The sequence below is a fragment of the Copadichromis virginalis genome, linkage group LG15 (genome assembly GCF_057382275.1).
Source record: "Copadichromis virginalis isolate Kocher_CV1m ecotype Utaka linkage group LG15, C_Virginalis_male_GT1.1, whole genome shotgun sequence".
In the NCBI taxonomy this organism is placed as follows: Eukaryota; Metazoa; Chordata; class Actinopteri; order Cichliformes; family Cichlidae; genus Copadichromis; species Copadichromis virginalis.
Genome location: NC_140632.1, coordinates 33,990,917 through 34,014,045, shown reverse-complemented (window position 1 = coordinate 34,014,045; position 23,129 = coordinate 33,990,917). Strand labels below are relative to the sequence as shown.

General features: G+C 41.1%; 1 protein-coding gene and 1 pseudogene across 2 annotated transcripts; both read left to right on the top strand.

Annotated features, from left to right (window-relative positions):
- The first annotated feature begins 3,416 nt into the window (after window positions 1-3,416).
- Window positions 3,417-6,537, top strand: LOC146692827 (interferon-induced protein 44-like; annotated as a pseudogene). The gene is made up of 7 exons (XR_014915378.1): window positions 3,417-3,459; window positions 3,618-3,666; window positions 3,979-4,174; window positions 4,258-4,396; window positions 4,496-4,667; window positions 5,377-5,477; window positions 5,586-6,537. The product of XR_014915378.1 is annotated as an interferon-induced protein 44-like (transcript).
- Window positions 6,538-9,837: 3,300 nt separating this feature from the next.
- On the top strand, window positions 9,838-15,554 carry LOC146692826 (interferon-induced protein 44-like). The gene is made up of 8 exons (XM_085433039.1): window positions 9,838-10,150; window positions 11,848-12,352; window positions 12,517-12,565; window positions 12,837-13,032; window positions 13,116-13,268; window positions 13,369-13,540; window positions 14,768-14,868; window positions 14,967-15,554. Exons 2-8 carry the CDS (start codon window positions 11,881-11,883, stop codon window positions 15,195-15,197), a joined length of 1,374 nt encoding a protein of 457 aa, XP_085289165.1. The 5' UTR covers window positions 9,838-10,150; window positions 11,848-11,880; the 3' UTR covers window positions 15,198-15,554.
- Window positions 15,555-23,129: the final 7,575 nt, after the last annotated feature.

Sequence of the window (23,129 nt, the reverse complement as noted above, 5' to 3'; positions counted from 1 at the left end):
GGCCTTGGAAACTGCCAAGCAAAGACTCACAGCCTTGGCCAGCCGCTTGAGGAGGTACACCAGAGAGATAGAAGGCAGGAGAATAAACCAGCTGTTCTCCACAGAACCAGCAAAGGTGTACTCTCAGTGGCAAGGGAACAATAATAAGAGAACAGCACCACCAAGGCTGGAGACGGAGCAATACTGGAAGAGCATATGGGAGAAGGATGCAACCCATAACGGCAATGCTCAGTGGCTAGAGGATCTGAGGGCAGACCACAGCGACCTCCCTGAACAGGGTCCAGTAACCATCACAGTGGCAGATATCCAAGAAAGGGTCTCCAGTATGAAGAGTTGGACAGCACCAGGGCCCGACATGGTTCACGCCTACTGGCTGAAGAAGCTGACTGCACTCCACGAGCGTCTGGCAGCACAAATGAACCAGCTGCTAGTTAACGAGAGACACCCGGAATGGCTAACTGAAGGCCGGACGGTCCTGATCCCCAAGGACCCCAAGAAGGGACCGGTCCCCTCCAACTACCGACCAATAACCTGCCTCAGTACTACATGGAAGCTCCTGTCAGGCATCATATCGGCTAAGATGAAAAGGCACATGGGTCAATACATGAGCGGGACACAGAAAGGAATTGGCAAGAATACCAGAGGCGCAAAACACCAGCTACTGGTAGACAGAACAATCAGCCGAGACTGCAAGACCAGACTGACCAACCTGTGCACTGCCTGGATTGATTACAAGAAGGCCTATGACTCAATGCCCCACAGCTGGATACTGGAATGCCTAGAATTGTACAAGATCAATGGGACCCTAAGAGCCTTCATCAGGAACTCAATGGGGATGTGGCGTACAACACTAGAGGCCAACTCCAAGCCCATAGCACAAGTCACCATCAAGTGCGGGATCTACCAAAGAGATGCTCTGTCCCCACTGCTGTTCTGCATAGGCCTGAACCCCCTCAGTGAGATCATTAACAAGACTGGCTACGGATACCGACTACGGAACGGAGCAGTTGTCAGCCACCTCCTGTACATGGATGACATCAAGCTGTATGCCAAGAGTGAACGAGACATCGATTCACTGATCCACACTACCAGGCTATACAGCAATGACATTGGAATGTCGTTCGGACTGGAGAAGTGTAGTCGGATGGTATCAAAGAGAGGGAAGGTAGTCAGAACTGAGGGGATTGAACTACCAGAAGGCAACATTGCAGACATAGAGGACAGTTACAAGTACCTGGGGATCCCGCAGGCAAATGGGAACCATGAAGAGGCCGCTAGAAAGGCTGCAACCACCAAGTACCTGCAGAGGGTCAGGCAAGTCCTGAGGAGTCAGCTGAATGGTAAGAACAAGATCCGGGCCATCAACACGTACGCCCTGCCCGTGATCAGGTACCCTGCTGGGGTAATAGGCTGGCCAAAGGAGGAGATAGAAGCCACTGACATAAAGACAAGAAAGCTCCTTACCATGCATGGAGGGTTTCACCCCAAGTCCAGCACCCTGAGGCTGTACGCTAAGCGGAAGGAAGGGGGCCGGGGACTGGTGAGTGTCAGCACCACAGTCCAGGATGAGACAACGAACATCCAAGAAAACATTGGGAAGATGGCCCCAACTGACCGAGTGCTCAGTGAATACCTCAGGCAGCAGAAACCCAAGAAAGAGGAGGGAAACGAGGAACCATCATGGAAGGACAGGCCCCTGCACGGTATGTACCACCGGCAGATAGAGGAGGTGGCTGATATCCAGAAATCCTACCAGTGGCTGGACAAAGCTGGACTGAAAGACAGCACAGAGGCACTAATCATGGCAGCACAAGAACAAGCTCTGAGCACAAGATCCATAGAGACTGGGGTCTATCACACCAGGCAAGACCCCAGGTGCAGGCTGTGTAAAGATGCCCCAGAGACAATCCAGCACATAACAGCAGGGTGCAAGATGCTAGCAGGCAAGGCATACATGGAACGCCATAACCAAGTGGCCGGCATAGTGTACAGGAACATCTGTGCCGAGTATAACCTGGAAGTCCCGAGGTCAAAATGTGAGATGCCCCCAAGGGTGGTGGAGAATGACCGAGCTAAGATCCTGTGGGACTTCCAGATACAGACGGACAAAATGGTGGTGGCTAACCAACCGGACATAGTGGTGGTAGACAAACAGAAGAAGACGGCCGTAGTGATCGATGTAGCAGTTCCGAATGACAGCAATATCAGGAAGAAGGAACACGAGAAGCTGGAGAAATACCAAGGGCTCAGAGAAGAGCTCGAGAGGATGTGGAGGGTGAAGGTAATGGTGGTCCCCGTGGTAATCGGAGCACTAGGTGCGGTGACTCCCAAGCTAGGCGAGTGGCTCCAGCAGATCCCGGGAACAACATCGGAGATCTCTGTCCAGAAGAGCGCAGTCCTGGGAACAGCTAAGATACTGCGCAGGACCCTCAAGCTCCCAGGCCTCTGGTAGAGGACCCAAGCTTGAAGGATAAACCGCCCGCAGGGGCGTGCTGGGTGTTTTTATATATATATATATATATATATATATATATATATATATATATATATATATATGTATATATATATATATATATATATATATATATATATATATATATATATGTATAAAATATATTTTTTTTTATATATAAAAATATATAAAAAATATATTTTTTATATATTTTATCCTTCAAGCGTGTGTTTTTGGTTCTTTGATTTTGTTATTTCATTATATTCTAGCTTTGCTTTATGGGTTTTAGGATTATTCTTAGTTTAGGTTCTCTGGGTGGGGTTTGGTTAGAGTTTTAGTGTTCTGGTTTTCTGTCTGTGTTCCATGTTGCTGTCTCCCCTTTCTGCTGTATCCCCACATCCAGTCAGTGTCTGTGTCTGCCCTGGTCCCACGTCTGTTCCCTTTGTTATAGTGCCTGCCCGTGAGTCTGTGTTATGTTTCCTGTTTTACTTTGAAAGTCCATGTCTGATGTTAATGTGTCTGGTTTTGCTTCCCCTTGTCTCGTTAGGCCTGATTTGCCCCAGCTGTGTTTCCCTCCTGTTACTCATTTCCTGATTGCTCCCTCTGTGTATTTAAGCCCTGTGTTTCTCTGTGTCCGTGTCGCGATCTACCGTTTATTTTGCTGTGTGTTTTGCCCAGCCACTGGTGTTAGTTTATTTTGACTTTTTTCCAGTTATGTTATGTTTGAGTTCAGCATTAAAGCTGTTTTGGTTTAAGTTTCTCTCTGGAGTCTGCATCTTGGGTCCCATTCCTGTCTGCACACAGCCGTCACCTAACACAAACATGGTGGTGGCATTGTGATGGTGTAGGAATGCTTTTGCTGCTTTTACTTCAAGACCGTAAACAGTATAATCCATCAATTATACTGTTTTCATAATTGATGGAACCACAAGTTCAGCTCCCTACCAGAAAATCCTGAAAGAGAATGCCAGTCATCAGCTCATGCCATGAAGCTCAAGCATATTTAGGTTAGCAGGGGAAAAACAGCAAGTCCATGTCTAAATGACTCAAAGCAAAATGAAGGCTTGGGATTAGCCCAGTATGTACCTGCAGATCTAGAGAGTTGAATTTAATGTCTTTACTAAATTCAATAACATTACTGTATCATTTCACTTTTATCTTTAAGAAAGCACTGAACTTGAGAGGCCATGGAGGACTGTAACCTGGGAATCTAAGTAAGTCTGATGGAGCCAACATCCAGTCTGATGCTTTATGCACAACATATTTTAAAGAGTTTGATCGGGGGAAAAGCAATAATCTATTTTTGAACTGAATGCAGTTACATTATCCACACTTTATGACAAACAAGCTATATTTGAATTTCATACTCTACAAAGTATTTAAGGTGGCATTCCTGCAAAATACTATGCAATACTGTTTACCATGTTACCATGTTTTGTTTTGGCTTTACACTAAAAATTACTGTTATATTCAAAATTTCTTCACATTCAAAATGTTACCATTATTCATCTCCTTGTTTTGTACAGGAAGAGGACGGAGCTGATTGAGAGCATTAAAAGCTACAAACCCACAGTCAGCTCTGTGACCCAGCCTCGGGTTTTGCTCATTGGACCAGTCGGAGCTGGAAAGTCCAGCTTCTTTAACTCTGTCAACTCTGTATTCAGAGGCCACGTCACCAGCCAGGCCATCTCTGGCTCCTCCTCCACCAGCCTCACCACACAGGTCTGTGTCTGCTGTCTGATGATTTCCACTTATTGTGACTGATTTCAGTGGTCTGTCACTCATTCTCATTGTACTGTAAACAGTTTCGCTCCTACTCTGTGAAAGCTGGACGTGCCAATAATCTTGTGTGATACCATGGGACTGGAGGAGACCAAAGGGGCGGGGCTTGACATAGACGATCTGAGCAGCATCCTCAAAGGTCACCTGCCAGACCGTTATCAGGTGCTACAGTACATCACGGGACACTGAATGTATGAAACACTTATTTGTCAGCAGTCGACTCAAACTGTGTCTCTGTTTCTCCTCAAATGTGTCATTTAGTTCAACCCTTCAGCTCCTTTGCATCCTGAGGCCCACGGCTATCGCACATCTCCTGGACTCAAGGACAAGATCCACTGTGTGGCCTATGTTATTGATGCTTCCAAGGTCTCCGTCATGCCCACAGGGCTGGAGGAGAAGCTGGATGCTATCCGCAGAAAGGTCAACCTAATCGGTCAGTGCCTGAGGTTTTGTCATATCTTTGGGGGATTAGACAGTTTATGTGTAAAACAAATGAAGACAAAAATGCAATAATGTAAAAATCACTGAAAATCAGTTTTTATCTGTGCAAATTAGTATATTATGTGTTGAAATTGGAAATGTTTTCCCTTTTTAACAAAAAAAAAAAGCTATAGGTGGACCAGTTTAACAGCCATGCATGGACTGTAGACAGGCAGAAATGAGCTTAATGGAAAACAAGCCTTTATTGAGACTGATTGCAAAAGTACAAAGTAATCAAAAAGGAAAATAACACAGGAGGAAGGGTATGTCAGGAGACAGGAAGTAACTAAATGTAAGAGAAGAAGAGTGACTGGCACAATAAGATGGAAAGTACAGAATACAAAGATGCAGATTTCACACACAGACAGGGAGACAAGACTGACTACATACAGGGGACTCTAGGGAGGATGCACAGATGAGACTAAGACAGACTGGACACGAAAGGAAACGAATTTAAACAGAGAACGTGTAACTACAAACATGATTAACTAAACTTGGAAAATTCACAGCACGACAGAACTCTGCACAAGTGAGCCGGAATTATGACAGCAATTTTCAACTTCATTTCATATCTTAAACAACTCAAAGAATTTGGATATTCCAATAACAATCCAATAGAAATCATTATGTCAAAGTGATCTTCCTGCTCATTTTGTTTCCAGGTATTCCTCAGCTGGTCCTCCTCACTAAAGTAGATGAAGCCTGTCCACTGGTGAAAGAGGATGTGAGAAACATTTATAAGAGTGGCTACATTAAAGATGTGGTAAGCATTTTTTACTTTTTTTAAACTGCTTTTTTTAAATTTATTTTTTATTAATAAACATTTTATATGAGGGTAGTAATACTTTTTCCCCTGTGTTCTGTCATACAGATGCAGGAGGTCGGCTCTCGGCTCGGTGTGCCGTTGTCCTGTGTTGTTCCGTTGAAGAACTACAGCGAGGAGCTGGAGTTGGACATGAATTGTGACATCCTGTTGCTCAGCGCCGTCATCCAGATGCTTCGCTTTGTTGATAATTACTTTGATGAGCTCAGTGACCGAATGAGCAACATGCAAACCAAAGACTAGGAGAAGACTGAGGAGATGATGTAATAGTCTGAGCAGCTGATGACATTTCCTTTAAAATGATTCAATCATGTACCTGCAGGTGATCCTACTGAGTACTAGTTCCCTGTGTTAACTGGGTTACTTGAAAGGCAGAAATTAGAAGCTAAACTACAAATTAGAAGCCTTCTTATATTGTGGGTATTGGGAGATATAGTATCTGTACTTTGTGAACATCCAGTTTCTCCCTTCAAAATTTTGGTGAACTGGTTCTTAATTTGAGCTCAGCAACAGAAAATAATGACATTAAAGGTCATCAGTCTCAAGATAATAAATTATTTTGAACATTTTTATTACCTCCTTTTTTCCATGTAGCTGAATATTTCATCACAAGTTAATAGATTTAATAAACTAAATTACTGTTTACTGTGTCAGAACCAGACACGGGGAAGCTGCATTCAGCTTTTATGCTTCATATATCCGGAAAAAACTCCCAGAAAGCCTCAGATCAGCTGAAACACTCAGTTTATTTAAATCCAGGTTGAAGACTCACCTGTTCTCAGCTGCATTTGAATAAAACACCAAATCCACACTTTAAACTTAAATTTCAAAACTTACATTTTAACTACTGATTTTATCTACTGTTCTGATTTTATCTACTGTTTTTTTTTTATCAATTTTAAATCATGCTTTTTATTGTTTTTATTTTTTAATGTCTCTGTAAAGCACTCTGAATCACCTTGTTGTTGAATTGTGCTATATAAATAAACTTGCCTTGCCTTAACAACCCCGACTCCTACATGATGTTTTGGTTTAACATGAAATATTTCAGCACCCTGTGTAATTTTTTGCCTGCAAGGTGCACACATGCACACAAGAGAAACACTCAGTATAGCAGTATTATTTTTGGGGCAAGTTGCATCTGGCTTTTGGAATTGAATTTCTGCATACAAAATAAACAAAATGTAACTTTATTGTACTCAAAATGGTGCAAACACAACAACACACAACAACACTCAAACACAAACATTTGTGGCATCAATAAAAGGTATGTATTTATAGCTTTTTCTCTTTGTAACGTGACCTTGGGTTTTAGAAAGGCGCCCTCAAATAAAATGTATTATTATTATTTCCAGAGTTTAACAATCAACACCTGTGTTAAAATCTGAAATGCCCGTGGAGTTGATTTAAAATCTGCTCTGGCACATTTTTAGGAGTTGCTACTTAAAACAAGGAAAAAACAAACAGGAAAATAGGAAGATGAAAACCTTCAGTAACATGAGCAGAGATCATCAAGAGCCCGAAGGAAGACCACAAGAAGGGAGCAGAGTGTAGGCTCTTAGGGCAAAGCTGACAGTATCAGACAGTTCAGTTAGTCGATAGCAACACACACAGAAAGCACACATAGGATTGGTCACAGTCCAAAGGATGGTTTTCTTATCAGCACCTACACTGTAGCTTATCAGTAAATGATTTACTCAGATGGGCCACGATGATGGGTAATGATTTCCAGGTTTATGGTTAAAACTATGACGTATGCGTTCAGGCTAAATGAAACTAGGGGCGTCTCCCATTTTGACCTCAGGACTTCCAGGCCATACTCAGAACAGATGTTTCTGTATACTGTGCTAAGCTTGTTTCTGTGCTGCCATGATTAGTGCCTCTGTGCAGTCCAGCTTTGTCAAGCCACTGGTAGGATTTCTGGATGTCAGCCACCTCCTCTATCTGCCGGTGGTACATACCGTGCAGGGGCCTCTCCTTCCATGATGGTTCCTCCTCTTGGTCCTCTTCTTTCTTGGGTTTCTGCTGCCTGAGGTATTCAGTAAGCAGGGGGTTGGTTGTGGCCATCTTCCTTATGTACTCACAGATTTTCTTTGTTTTATCCTCTGATGATGGTTCTGACACTCACTAGTCCCCGGTTTCCTTCCGTCCTTCCACTTAGCGTACAGTCTTAGGGTGCTGGACTTGGGGTGAAACCCTCCAGCTCCAGGAGCATCCTGGTCTTGATGTCAGTGGCTTCTATCTCCTCCTTTGGCCAACTTATTAATCCAGCAGGGTACCTGATCACAAGCAGGGTATAGGTGTTTGATATCCTGGATTGCGTTCTTTCCATTCAGCTGACTCCTGAGGACTTGCCTGATCCTCTGCAGGTATTGGGTGATTGCGACTTTCCTAGCGGCCTCTTTACGGTTCCCATTTCTGACCACCTTCTCTTTGTTACCATCCGACTACGTTTCTCTCCAGTCATTCCAATGTTGTTGCTTATATCCTCATATCCTCGTGATGTGGATCAGTAAGTCGATGTCTCATTCACTCTTGGCATATGGCTTGATAACCCCTGCAGACACACACACACACACACACACACACACACACACACACACACACACACACACACACGTTCTCCTTGTCCTCCTCTGTCTTCAGCCAACAGTAACTCAGCTTCCACCAGCGCCCTGTTGGCCAAAGCACCGCAGTGAGTTGTTGTTAACCTGCTATGGAAATCTCATTTTTAAATATTCTCATGAAAGTTGTCGATTTTGCCCATCGGTGTCCTGCTTAGCTCAACATCTCGAGCAATGGAATTCATTTTCTAAATTGTTTTTCTTCTCTTAAAAAAAATGTACAAGATTATCTAAACAAACTGACACGTTAATGTCATTATTATTAATTAATTATTATTTTACAACTATAAGATCCTATAGTAAGTTTTGTACTGTTCTCATCTGAGACGGTATGTTCCATTCCTTTTTCAGAGGGCTGGAGAAATTGTGCACTGGAAAAGGTTAATGGACTTTCATTTTTAGCATTAATTAGTTTAAAACATTGATTGGTAAACGCTGCTGTTGTAGCTATATATTTAGCATGCATAAATTGTGTCCTGTTTGTGAAACTTGAAGCAGTTTTAGTATCTCTAACGTCATACCAATATAATGATTATCATTGCAATAACAGTGTTTGCACACAGGGTGGAGCTGAGCGACCAAGACAGATGAACCAATAGCTACTTCGCTTGTTGCCACAGATGCAGGCTGGATCTCTCGTCAGGATTCCTCTGATTCCTCAGCTCCTGCAGAACCACAAAATATGAACTGCATAGAGATATTTGATTTCCATCTTGTGTTCAAAGGATTTATTGAATATCACCATCAAAAGGGGCGTGTCCTTCCTGGGCTGGGAAGACAGGGTCAAGTTTATTTATGTAGCACATTTGCTAAACAATGTAAAATGCAACTAAAATAAGTGAAATGCACAACAATGATGCAATAAAATATAAAAGAGAAAGAATAATGCAATAAGTCAATTAAAAACAACAACAACAACAACAACAACTAAGGCTGGTGAAACCAAAATGTTTTGCTGCTCAAAGTCAGACCATACGGAAGTGTTTCTGTTTTAAAAGTTCAGTGTGCAGAAAAAATGTTCTTAATTTTGCTGTTGTTTGAAGCAGGTAATGTATCTTAAGAATTTACTTGTGTATGTTCACGAGAATGCATGAGGCGTAGTATCAAGAGAGCTGTGGTATAAGACTGGATTTGACTGTGTCTGTTATTATATGCGTTTCTCAATTGTAACAACATCCTTGAGGATTTTGTGCCTACAAAATGATCTTTTTTTGGTTTTTAAAAATAAGACTCAAGTCAATATTTGCGTTTCAATGCAATTTAAACAGGAAATGTAATCAGTCTTGTACAACAGCATGCTCTCTTTTATTTCTCAAAAACTTTAATTAATAAAGCTAAAACTCTTAATAAATTTATTTTTTTTATTATAAGAATGATCTTTATCAGTCAAATTGTTATTCATTAAAACTTACTACACTCACCGTTTTGTTAATTAGGTAAAATTACAGTAGATTAAGACAATCACACATATGTGTTTCAAACCTGCCATCATTGAGATGCACAGGTTGTCTTTATAGAGAGCTGAGGTTACACGTGGCATCATCTTGTGTTCTCTCTTCCATCTCCATTATTATCTGAATAATATTAAGGGAAAGGCTGACTTGTAAGTGAGGGAGGAGATAGGTAGGCCTATTGCGAACAGGCTTAACAGGTTAAACCTGTCATTACGTCGGAGTACTGCTGACGTATTGGTGGTAACATTTTGTTGTTGTTTTTCCTGAAATTAATACTCATAGTTTTCTAGATCAGACTAGGACCGAATGTAGGAAAATAAATCATTAACCCCACAGAGAAGTTGAAGTTGCAGTTTCTGCCATTGTTACTTTTAGATATTTTAAACTGAAAGGAGAGGCGCCACAAAGCACAGGCTTTAGCAACACTGCACGTAAGGCGTTCAGGACATCCAGTTTCACTTGCACAGCGCGCAGACGGCTGTCACACGTGTAATCTGCGCAACCACGATCCCCGCTCAGTTTCTAACCACAGCAGGTAAGACTGAAAATATTAAAGAGCTGCATGATTTTCAGAACTTTGTAAAAAAAAAAATAATGTATGCGCTGGTTTTTGTTGTTGTGTGGAAGCATTGTGTTAAACTGACTTTAACACAATGCCCAGTAGGTTATTACTCCGACTTTTCATTTGAGCTTGTGGATACACTTTTTAAAAATATAACAAAAATGGTCTGTATTTATATAGCGCTTTACTAGTGCCTAAGGACCCCAAAGCGCTTTACATATCCAGTCATCCACCCATCCATTCACACACTGGTGATGGCAAGCTACATTGTAGCCACAGCCACCCTGGGGCGCACTGACAGAGGCGAGGCTGCCGGACACTGGCGCCACCGGGCCCTCTGACCACCACCAGTAGGCAACGAGTGAAGTGTCTTGCCCAAGCACACAACGACCGAGACTGTCCAAGCCGGGGCTCGAACCGGCAACCTTCACGATTACAATGCGAACGCCCAACTCTTGAGCCACGATCGCCCCAGCCCCAAAAGTACAAAGCGATACCTTAAGAAAGTGCAACGAGTACATCTGTGTTAAACTCATGATATTAGTGGAACGTTTGGCACAGTTTATAAGCTGGGTGTGTCTAATCCTTTTGACAGTTTTTTTTTTGGCTGTTCCCCAATTCATTGGCTGCATTCTTCGAAAGCGGCACAGCAAACCATCCAGGCCAAAATTCGCCACTTTTCCAACCGTTTTTAATAACGGTGTTTTCGGCTGCGGGGCCCAGTGACAGCTGTGTCGGAATTTTCTTAAAATAATGCAGGGCCCTCCCCATGGTTCTCTCAACTGCTTAATTTAAACTCCAAATACCCAATCAAAGAGGAAGAAATTCATCCCAAACCCACTTTGTTGCAAAGCGACTGTCCAAGTTTGCCTACTTCATCTATTGACACTGGCACCACTGACTAACAATGAGCCGTGAGGTCATTCCCCAACTCTCTGTGAATGTTACTCATGGCCATTTATCAGTGATCATGACAATTTGTTTATTGTTTATTATTTATGATATTTAACTGAACTCACAGCCCATTGTTCACTCAGTAACATCAGCCTGTTTAATCTTCTGATTGTTTTCCATTTTTGGAAAAATTATTTTTCTCACCCAATAATTGATTCACTTTAGCCTTAATTTGAAGTGAAACATACAAAATGATCACATCTTTCTGGTTTATTTTTAGCTATCACTACATGATGTTGCCCAGACAGGTTAAATATATTAATATTTGTCTCTGAGACAATCATAGAGGTATAAAGTCTTATAGAAAAAAATAATGTACTGAAATGGAATATTTGAGACAACTGAGTTGAATTCAAATTCAAATCAAATTCAAATTTTATTTGTCACATACACAGTCATACACAGTACGATATGCAGTGAAATGCTTAGACAACTGCTCGTGACCTAAAGAAAAAAAGACTATGAATAGGATAGGAATTCCACCACTGGTCATTTTTTAAAAAGTATATTTCTCAGATGCATCACACCTATGAAACATCTCAATTTGCTCCGGTAAAAGTAAATCAAATGAGAGAAAGATTTTCAGTCAATCATACTCTCCACCATGGCTGTAGTTGCTACCAGAGCCGTTGAAAGGAACAGTTACAAAACCCCCAAAAATGTTAGCTCACCACTTTATGATGGTTTTTTATTATTTGTTTGTGTGTTTCAAATAGGCTTCTTGGATTAAAGATAACAAGATTTGAACTATGAACCCCAGACTAACACAAAGCCAGCAGAGAACAATCTGCGCTCAGCTGAGAAGATTCAAACTAAAGCTGCTGTACAAGGCCAGCATCCACGGCTTCACCGGTGCAGCATTTCACCAAAGATGTGACAATCGCTCTCCCACTGTGTCTGTGGGCTACAACAACTCTGGTTTTGTGTTTGGAGGCTACACCAAACAACCTTTTAGTCAGTCTGGACAGTACGTGAATGATGATCAGGCTTTTCTTTTTACATTTAATGGTGAAAACCTCATCAAATATCCAGTTACTAATCCTACATATGCAGTGAGAATGGCGGCTAACTCTGGGCCTTATTTTGGAGAAACACTGGTTCTTGTCAATGGAAACAAAGCAGTAACGTACAGCAATCCAGGAAATTATTACAACTTCCCTGCTGCAGAGATGCATGGCAATGATCTCAACATGACTGAGTGTGAAGTCTACGAAGTGGAGGGTAAGTTGTAAAAAAAAATCATGTTGTTTTTTTTAGATGTTGCAGTTGATAAATTTCTTATATAATAACAGAACTAGTAGTTCACTAAAACTGTACTACATTAATATTTTTGGATTTGGGCACCAATTTAAAATCACAAATAAACTTACTGGTTTCTTTAACAGGAACCACTGAACTTGAAAGGGCATGGAGGACTGTAATCTGGGAATCTGAGTAAGTTTAAGGAAGAAACCATCCTGCTTGATCTATTAACATTCCTCGGTTGTGCACAATATCTTTTCTACATTAAATGTAAAGTATACTATTGAATACTTAGCATGATATGGTATACTAAATATTTTAGATTTTGACAGAATCCATGCAAAATATGGAATATGTGTAACTGCAGCTGCTTCTGTCAAAGAAGTAATATTAGGAAAAATGATTTTACTACTACGACTTCTTCTAAAATGGGAAAAGTTCTTTATTTCCTTGTTTTGTACAGGAAGAGGACGGAGCTGATTGAGAGCATTAAAAGCTACAAACCCGCAGTCAGCTCTGTGACCCAGCCTCGGGTTTTGCTCATTGGACCAGTTGGAGCTGGAAAGTCCAGCTTCTTTAACTCTGTCAGCTCTGTATTCAGAGGCCACGTCACCAACCAAGCTATAGCAGGCTCCTCCTCCACCAGCCTCACCACACAGGTCTGTGTCTGCTGTCTGATGATTTCCACTTATTGGGACTGATTTCAGTGGTCTGTCACTCATTCTCATTGTACTGTAAACAGTTTCGCACCTACTCTGTGAAAGATGGGCGTGAAGGGAAACCTCTGCCAATAATCTTGTGTGATACCATGGGACTGGAGGAGACCAAAGGGGCGGGGCTTGACATAGACGATCTGAGCAGCATCCTCAAAGGTCACCTGCCAGAACGTTATCAGGTGCTACATTATATCAGCGGGACACTGAATGTATGAAACACTGATTTGTCAGCAGTCGACTCAAACTGTGTCTCTGTTTCTCCTCAACTGTGTCATTTAGTTCAACCCTTCAGCTCCTCTGCATCCTGAGGCCCACAGCTATCGCACATCTCCTGGACTCAAGGACAAGATCCACTGTGTGGCCTATGTTATTGATGCTTCCAAGGTCTCCATCATGCCCACAGGGCTGGAGGAGAAGCTGGATGCTATCCGCAGAAAGGTCAACTTAATGGGTCAGTAGAGTTGAGTCAACAAGGTTCCTGATAGCGTTATTGCGGCTTCCCACTGTGACAAAGAGAAAGACACATCCACACTCACACTCTCTCTTACACAAACTCACAGACACACACACACACACACAATGTTGATTTATTCACCTGTGTATTTTTGAAGTTTTGTGTTCCAGGTGCAGCATGTTTGTTTTCTTACAGGCGCGGCACTTGGCGATACATCGTGCATCCTTTTATCACACACCCCCCTCCCTTTTTTCCCTGTCTGTCCTGCTTTAGACATTGTCACACTGTATACGACATATTATGTAATAACTGAAATAACACAAATAGATATGAATAAATAAACAGATAAAATAAACGCCTGAACAAGAGGAGCATTTAGATAATTTAGAGATCTGATCTTGAAAAAGCAAAATGTGAAGCACAACACTGCATTCAGATCATTATTATGATTGCAAAAGCTGCCAGATAGGTCAGGATTTAAAGGAGAGAAAAAGCCAATGCTCCCCAAACAATACCTACCTAATTATCAGCCTGTTAAGATGAATGAATGCAAATCATTCAAAACCTGTATTTATCAATGCAAAGAAACATCTCAAATGTTGAAATTTGTCAAATTCTTTTTTTATTCAATAAACAAAAAATATAAAATTGCTAGCAGGCTAGTTTAGCAGCTGGACTTAAACCGTGTTTTTTGTGATTCATGCTGATGTGATTTGAAGGAAGCAGGTCCTCAAATCTCATCTGAATGTTACCATGTGTTTATCCAAAACCTACATAAACACCTGTGAAGATGCCCGTTCCATAACATCACACAATATCATGATCTCTGTATGACATAGATCATGATGTCAATGATTTCAGTAAAACTGGTCACACTACAGAACAATTTCCTCTTCAACACTATTCATCTTAATTTCATCATGATGCAATTCATTATAAAGCCAGGGACAGAGGTAGCAGCAATATTTTGGAACATGATCAGTTACAATAACTGGACAAAGAATATGTGGAAATTATTTAATGGAAAAACTTTTAAAGATCTTCATAAAGACTAGAGAACTATTGCTCAGAACCACTTAAAAAAGATAAATATGAAAAAATAGTGAGTGACTCAAGACTCTTGCACAGTGCTGTGATTATTCCAGATACATGATCTTCAGATACTGAAACCTCATTATAAAAACCTAAGGTATTTTACCAGTCATCTTTCTGGTTTGTTTCCAGGTATTCCTCAGCTGGTCCTCCTCACTAAAGTAGATGAAGCCTGCCCACTGGTGAAAGAGGATGTGAGAAATGTTTATAAGAGTGGCTACATTAAGGACGTTGTACGTGCTTTTTATTTTTTTTACTGCTATTGTGGTTAATAATAATAATAATAATAATAATAATAATAATAGTAGTTTTCCTGTGTTGTGTCATACAGGTTCAGGAGGTCGGCTCTCGGCTCGGTGTGCCGTTGTCCTGTGTTGTTCCGGTGAAGAACTACAGCGAGGAGTTGGAGTTGGATATGAATTGTGACATCCTGTTGCTCAGCGCTGTCATTCAGATGTTTCGCTTTGTTGATGATTACTTTGATGAGCTCAGTGACCGAATGAGCAGCATGCAAACCACAGAGCGGAATGAAGTTAAGAAGCAGCTGTACCAACCCGAGTAGCTGATGAATTATGTCTGAAAATGGTTCGTTTACAGCAAAAAAAAAAAAAAAAAAAACTTCGTTTATTCATCATCAGTGCAAACAGTTGAAGTTTCTAATGGCCCTGGGATTTGGTGTTGTTTCTGATTTATTGATTCTTCTTCATTATTGTGACTTTTGAGTTCCTTGTTATCATACTGGATTGTGAGTTTTGAGTGACATCACCACGTTTACAGTTTTATTCTGATCATCTTTGAGTTTTGCTTGCTCTCTGTATGACTGCCTTGATTACCTTTTTGTGTGTCTCATAATGAATGTGTCTTATTACCCTCCTGTCTTGGTCCACGCTCAGTCATTCAGTAAATCCAGGAAAGTTGATTCTGTTTCTGTTTGGATTGCTGCTTTATACCTTTTTGAATTTAGTCTATTTTGGAGTTTTGAATCAGCCACAACAAAGGCTCGGCTCTTTCTGAACATTCTGCCTCCATTGTCCTGTATTTGGGTCCTCATTTGCATAATCATAACAAAGCTTTAGTATTCTGTCATTTCAGACACTTTACCCTCACATCAAACTCTGTAGTAATGATACACTAATGAGTAATGGGTTTTTCCTTCAATTAATCATTTTTCAGTTGTTATCATGCCTACTATATTTATATTAGACTGGATGCCTTCATGTAAATGTGACAATTAAATGATTGGTAAAAGTAGAATTTTAAAAAGAAAACATAAAAAAATTCAGGATGTTGGCTTTATAAAATAATTACAGTTATGCATTTTGATAATTATACGTCTTTCATAAATTTGCAGCTCTACACCAACACAGTGGATTTTCAAGCAATTAAGATGTGATTGGAGTGCAGACTTTCAGCTTTATTTAAGCATTTTTACACAAACTATTACATTAACAGCTTATGAATTAGAGCCGTTTTTATACACACAAAAATTCCCATTTTCAGAGGCACAAAATTAATTGGACTAGTCAGGATTATTTTAAACATGGGGATTGTTTTTAACACTTGGATGAAATCAGTCAATGACTGTCTGAAGACTAGAATCTTTTTATTTTTATTACCAAATGCTCATTCCTCTTTTGAGATATTCTACCAGCCCTTTACTGCTTGTCTGGGGGTCTCTCTCTGTATTCAGTTTTATATTTAATAACTGAAATGCTGACACTGTAAGAAAATTATACAGTGTCAGAGGAGAGGATTAATGTTAATATTACATAGATAAAATGACTATTTTGCTGCAATGGCAACATGTGAAGCAGGCAGTTATTATTATTATTATTTTCTTCACTCATTCAGACAGATGGCCAAATTCCCTCACTTGGTTCTTCCATCAGTTTTGCAGTCCTGGAAGTCAGTAAGCTCCACTCTGCCACCTGCTGGAAAAGGAATATTGCATTTTTTTTTCTACTTGCTTCAGCTGTGTTGCTTAGCTCTAGTGTGCATCCTACTATGGAAAGAGGGGGACTGGGATAATCATCTAGGCAATACCATTGATTGGGGAGGACAGGGTCTGGCATATGGAGCTGAAAGGAAAGGAGGCAGCGCTCTTTGAAGACCCTAAACTCTTGCTGGGCCAAGATGTTGTTCATCAAGACTTCCTGCTGACACTGGAGCTCCTGCAGAGCCAAAAAGGAGCAATATTCATGAATTAGGATGAGCATGAAGGAGAGGACAAAATCAAGCATAAACAAGTAACCCTTTTTCAATTACTGACTTTATTTGAACGTTAGAGCAGAGACAGAACATAGCTGTGTGGAAAACTAGTTGGAGCTGGTCCAATGAGTTCTTTAACTCTGTCAGCTGTGTATTCGGAGGTCACATCAACAATCAGGCCATTTTTGGTTCCACCACCCCAGCCTTACCACACAGGTTTGTGTCTGTTGTCTAATGATTTCCAGTCACTGTGATTCATTTCAGTGATCCACGTTTTGGGGTGTAGCCAATAATTTTGCTCTTACTTAGTGAAAGGTACGCATGAAGGGAAACCTCTGCCCATAATTCTTTTATACCATGGGACTAGAGGAGAGCAAAGAGGTGGGAATTGACATTGATGACCTCACCATCATTCCCAAAGGTCACCTGCCAGACTTTTATCAGGTAATGCATTTCATCAGCAAGACACTGAATATATGAATTCTGGGCTCCATACCTTACAGCCTCAACACCAGTCACACACTTAGTCAACAACAGACAAAAAGGACAAGATAGGCTTTCCTGAATCTGAGACGCTTCCCTGCCAGTGTTGGGAAAGTTACTTTGAAAAAGTAACTAGTTACTAGTTACTTCTTCAAAAAAAAGTACCTGAGTTAGTAACTGAGTTACAAGATTCAAAAAATAATTAATTACTTGAAAAGTAACTATTGCGTTGCTTTAAAAAAAAAAAAAAAGTTTAACCCTCTGGGGTGCAGGGTATAATTGGCCATTTTAACTACTTTTGATGTTTCCTCCACATTTCACCTTTAAAAACTGTTTATTTGCCTTGTTTGGTATCATCTTTTTCAGCACAACCTCACATGTCTGAATTTACAGTTACATTTTGACATACTGTATTAACACAATTGATCTAAAATCAGACAAAAAAAACATAAAATCAGAGTAGAAAAAGTTATATTTTTTACTGTAACAACCACAAACATGTTTAATGAATCATATTTCATAACTTTAAATGCAAATATACATTTTCAATTTTAAAACCGTATGCACACGTTTTGGAAACAAAGTTATTTGCAGCCATTTACCTTTTACCTTGATTTTTCTTAAAATAACCATTTCAAACTATTTACATAACAATCAGGTGTTCTGCATTCAATAAAATGCCACACAAATTATTTGTGCCACTCCAAAAACATAATTTCTGTCCACTATAAAGGAGAACATCACAGCCTGATACCTGCTGGTCTGACAGCATGTGTATCACTCCTGTTTTCTACCTGGAGACAGCAGCCACCTCATTGTTCTGACAGACAGCACAAAACTATCCACAACACTACACAAGACAAGACATTAACTACACACTCCAAACATGCTATAGGTCACAAATCTCTCACATCTCAAAACTCGCTCTCGCTCTCTCTCGCCGTCACTCCTGAAACTTCCTCCTCTTCCTAAACAACCAAATGTCATGTTGCCATATAATTTTTTGATTGGTCAACATGGTGCATTTTTCCATTTTTCAACACAATTTAAAAACTGGTATATATCACCTTGTAACTTTGTCATCTTGATGTGGTCGTGTGATTCACTTACCATGACTACTTTATTCTTACTCAGTCAAACAGCAGCACTCATACGCAGTGTTGGGTAAGTTACTTTAAATTAGTAACTTAGTTACATTACTAGTTACTTCTATCAAAAGTAACTCAGTTACTTCAAGTTACTCGTTACTTTCAAAGTAACTAGTTACTAGGGAAAGTAACTTTGGTTTTACTCAGAATTCTCTTGTTGACCGCCGCCATGATTCTAGCCTACATCACAGCGACATGTGTGCTTTTTACATCCAACACAAAAACTGCAGTCGTGGTGCTTTCGATTGTACTCAGAAGTCGGAAATTCTGCCTTCTGAATAGGAAGATGTAGGTAACACCAGACTGCAGATGAGCTGCATACAGAGCTGGACTGGGACAGAAAATTGTCCCGGGCATTTTGACTAGAGACCGGCCCGCCATTATAGGAAAAATCATAAAGCCTTTGAATGAAAACAAACGCTGTTGTGACAGTGATGTACACTGTTTTGATGGTATATATGTATCAATCTATCAATCGTTTGTTGTAAGACTCAGATAATTATTTTTTAAAAGCAAAACATTTTAAATGAGAATAAGAAAGAAAAGTATTTCTTTGTGCCCCCCTTTCCCTGTTAATGCCCTACCTGGCCCCCCAGCAACACTTTGCTAGACCTGCCCCTGCACAGTTACCAGCTGTCAGCTACATAGAAAAAGGATCCTGGTGTTATTTGTCTCTCAGAAACAGTTCATAACTTCCCTTCAACTCATTCCTGTCACCTAAAAGGTAAACCTGTTTCTCCATCACAGCTCTGATGATTCAGTAAGGACGTCTCCTGGTTTCATCTTCATGTTTCCCTCTCACCAGATAACCAAACTGATATCATGACCAGCAGCTTTTACAGCTGTGGCTCCAGCAAACATCAGCTGATACTAGAAATTAATATTAAATAAAATCTAACAACAGCTGATCAAGCTTAAACGTGCTGCTGTTGTTTAGCGCGACAAATCGCGTTCCTTTTCACCTCAATACGAAACGCACAATATTTTCTCTGAAAATGGGACATTCCGTTTTTTAGGGCACGGTTGGCAACTCTAATAATTAACCTTATGAACTATGAACAAAATAAAGTTCAACATCAGTAACATCATAGCACCCACCCAGCTGTATAGAAACTCCGTCATGCTAGCTAGTACGCAGTACGGAAAAAAGTCAGCACAACGAAAATAAACTCCACCTAAACTTGGTTCATATCTGACCCAGATAGACTGAAGGTCATAACTTATTACCTGAAGTTCAGTTCTCCTGACACTCGGACCAGCGGCCGTTTCGGGTCTCTCCTCTTGCCTCCCCTTTCCCTCATCCACCTGCTGGCCTCCACCACTTGCTAATGTTACTGAATCTGTGGAAGCTCCGCGATAGCCACCACACGAAGTAACGAATAACACCTGGGATTTAGATTGGTTTTGGCATAATAACTAGTTACCATGCTCGTTACCACAATAATAACGTAGTTACTGTAACACGTTACTTAATAACGCGTTAGTCCCAGCACTGCTCATACGATTGTTTTGCCCCCTTAGCAACACGTGTTGTGCCAAAAAGTGATCGTATGCCAGAAAGTGACTGCCGTCCGCGGGAGCGTGCGCAGCTGCATAAAGCTGTAGCGCCCAGATTACTTGGAGCTACTTCTGTGCAACTGATATAAGATGCCGTAAGCTGAACACAGCTTCAACCGTCTGTTTGTTAAAAAATAGTAACGGACTGCATTTTCTTGTTAGTAACGGTAACAGCGTTGTAACGATAGAAATAGTAATTAATTAGATTACTCGTTACTGAAAAACGTAACGCCGTTAGTAACGCTGTTACTTGTAACGTCATTATTCCCATCACTGTTCCCCACCCACCTAAACTACCTCATAACTGGGCAATAGCACTTCCCTCACCTGAATGTTCCACTGCCTAAAGCCTGTGTGCAATCTAGAATCCCCAAAGCACAGACTGGACATCCAGATGTTGACGAATGCACAGGATAGCTTGCCCAAGGCAACACACACCAACCCTATGAACATACAATAATACAGATAATACAAAGAAAATAGGAGGTGTGCTCTCCCATCCTGACGTTCTGGGGTCTATCACTGAGGAAGTCCAATATCCAGTTGCACAGTGAGCTGCTGAGTCCTAAGTTGCTTAGTTTTTTAACCAGTTTGTGGGGTTGAACTGTGTTGAAGGTGGGGCTTAAGTCCACAAACAGCATTCTCACATAAGTGTTACTATTGTCCAGATGTGTGAGGGTTGTGTGAAGAGCTGTTATTGTGGCATCGTCTGTCGACCTGTTTGCCTTGTATGCAAACTGGTATGGATTGAGGTCTGCAGGAATGACAGCCTTAATGTGTGACATGATGAGTTTCTAAATACAATTGGTGATTATGGGCATTAAAGGAATTGGATGACAGTCATTCAAGCAGCTCACTGTGTTCTTCTTGGGCACTCGAATGATGGAGGCTGACTTAAAGCAGGATGGTACTACAGACTATAGCAGTGAGAGGTTGAAGATGAAAGGCGAAAACCTCTGCTAATTGGTCTGCACATGCTTTAAGCACTCTTCCTACTACTCTGTTAGGACCAGCTGCTTTGGACTCTGTGCAGTGTGGTTCTGACCTGATGCTGTTCCAGCTGAATGGGGGCATTGTCCCCCTCTGAAACAGGTGCTGATGTCCCTGTTTTGTTGGTCAAAGGCAGAGAACTCATTTAGAGTGTCAGGTAAGGTGATGTGCAGAGAGTTTGTTTGTGTGCAATTGTGTTTGTAGCCTGTGAGTCTCTTGATCCCCTGCCACATGTTTCTGGAGTTGTTTGTGCTAAAATGTTCCCCTGAGGCACTGTTTGTATTTGCACTTGGCTTTGTTTATGCCCTTTAGCAGAGATTTGAAGGCATTGTCACATGCTCTTAGTAGGGCTTGCACTTCTTTGTTGAGCCATGGCTTCTGGTTCAGGAAGACTTTATGAGTTTTTGTTGTTGTTGCACTCTCAGTACAGAAGTTGATGTATGAGAGTACGGCAGATGTGTGGCCCTCCAAGTCTGTTCTTTCTGCAAATATACCCCAAACCGTGTTGTCAAAACAGTCCTGTATGGCTGTCGTGGATTCCTCCCACATAGCAAAATTGGTATGGCCCGCATCTGACCCGCATCTGACCCACACAGTGTGCTTACACATGGCCCACATACCGCAAAGAATGATGGCCCTTTGGTGGCCCAGATCTGGTTTGCCAGAGGTGACCCACACATGGGCCATCACAAGGCCAGTTGCAGACACCCCTGTGCTGGCCAAGAACAGTTTCAGCTCTGGCCCCAGATGTCAGCCTAATGTGTACCTTAATTAAGCCCATATCTGGATGACATATGTCTTATCATGCCAGAAGTCAGCCAGCAGTGCTGGCTTGATACCAGATCTGGGCCAGACCTGTCTGCTATGTGGGCTAATGTTTTCACAGACAATCTGAGTATGGACCGTGGACACCACCACAACCATACATGAAGCCACGACAGCCCTACAGGTTTGGGGTATATTTGCAGAAGGAACATACTTGGAGGGCCACACATCTGCCGTACCGCCATTTCCTCTCTAGCTTACGAGTTATCTGTTCTAAGATTTGAGAGTTATACCTGGGAGTCAAGTTCTTCTGATTTGTGGCTTTCTTTTCAAAGGAGCTACGGTATCCATGGACGTATATAGTGGGGAAAAAAATTATTAACAAGATAATCAACATCTGTGGGAGTGGGATTCAGGTAGCTGTTCTGCACTGCGTTGGTACAGGGCATTAAAGATGATAACAGTGGGTGAACTTTATCCTTTAACTTAGTTACAGTCCATTCAGAAAGACATCTACTGGGATGAAGTCTACTTCTCACTGCTGTGTAATCAATCATTGTAAATTTAAATGTTAACAGGAAATGATCAGACAAGAGAGGGTATTTAGGAAACACTGTTAAATGTTTTGATGCATGCTCAATCATCCAGGTAAGTAAATCCCCAAAAGTTGGGTGACTTCTTCAGTCTCAGCAGACTGCAGGTTTTTTCACTTACTACTATGAATCCCAAGCTAGTAAGAGTCAAGTGGCAGCTGCTGTACAAGGCCAGCATCCATGGTTTCAGTGGTTCAGTATTTCAGTATCTTACCAAAGATGTCACAAATATACTCCCACTGTGTCTGTGAGCTACAATAACTCTGATTTTGTTTTTGGAGGCTACACCAAACAACCTTTTAGTCAGTCTGAACCATACGTGAATGATGATCAGGCTTTTCTTTTTACCTTCAATGATAAATAGCTCCTTAAAAATCCAGTTACTGGTCCTGGAAATGCAGTGAGAATGATATCTAACTGTGGGCCTTAATTTGGATAAGCACTGGTTCTTGTCCACAAAAGCATCAGTAGTGTACAGCAATCCAGGAAATTATTACAACTTCCCCTCTGCAGAGATGTGTGGCAATGACCTCAACCTGATTGAGTGTGAAGTCACATTATCATTAGTCAATGAGCTGCGAAGTAACTTCAAAATGAGCACATTTGAAATGGTCTTTAAAATATCAGTGTCATGCACATAATTGACAGGGAACTTTCTCCAGCTTTGTCACAAACTTTCACAGACCAAACAGCAAGACTGATACAATACAGAAGTCCAGGTGTTCAGTAGGGCTGCCACAAATAGGGATG

Excerpts from the sequence above, each read along its gene's own strand:
- LOC146692826 (XM_085433039.1), top strand. The coding sequence starts at position 11,881 with ATGAACCCCAGACTAACACAAAGCCAGCAGAGAACAATCTGCGCTCAG. Across the intron at positions 13,033-13,115 it reads CCACCAGCCTCACCACACAG|TTTCGCACCTACTCTGTGAA; the intron begins GTCTGTGTCTGC and ends TACTGTAAACAG. Across the intron at positions 13,269-13,368 it reads ACCTGCCAGAACGTTATCAG|TTCAACCCTTCAGCTCCTCT; the intron begins GTGCTACATTAT and ends TGTGTCATTTAG.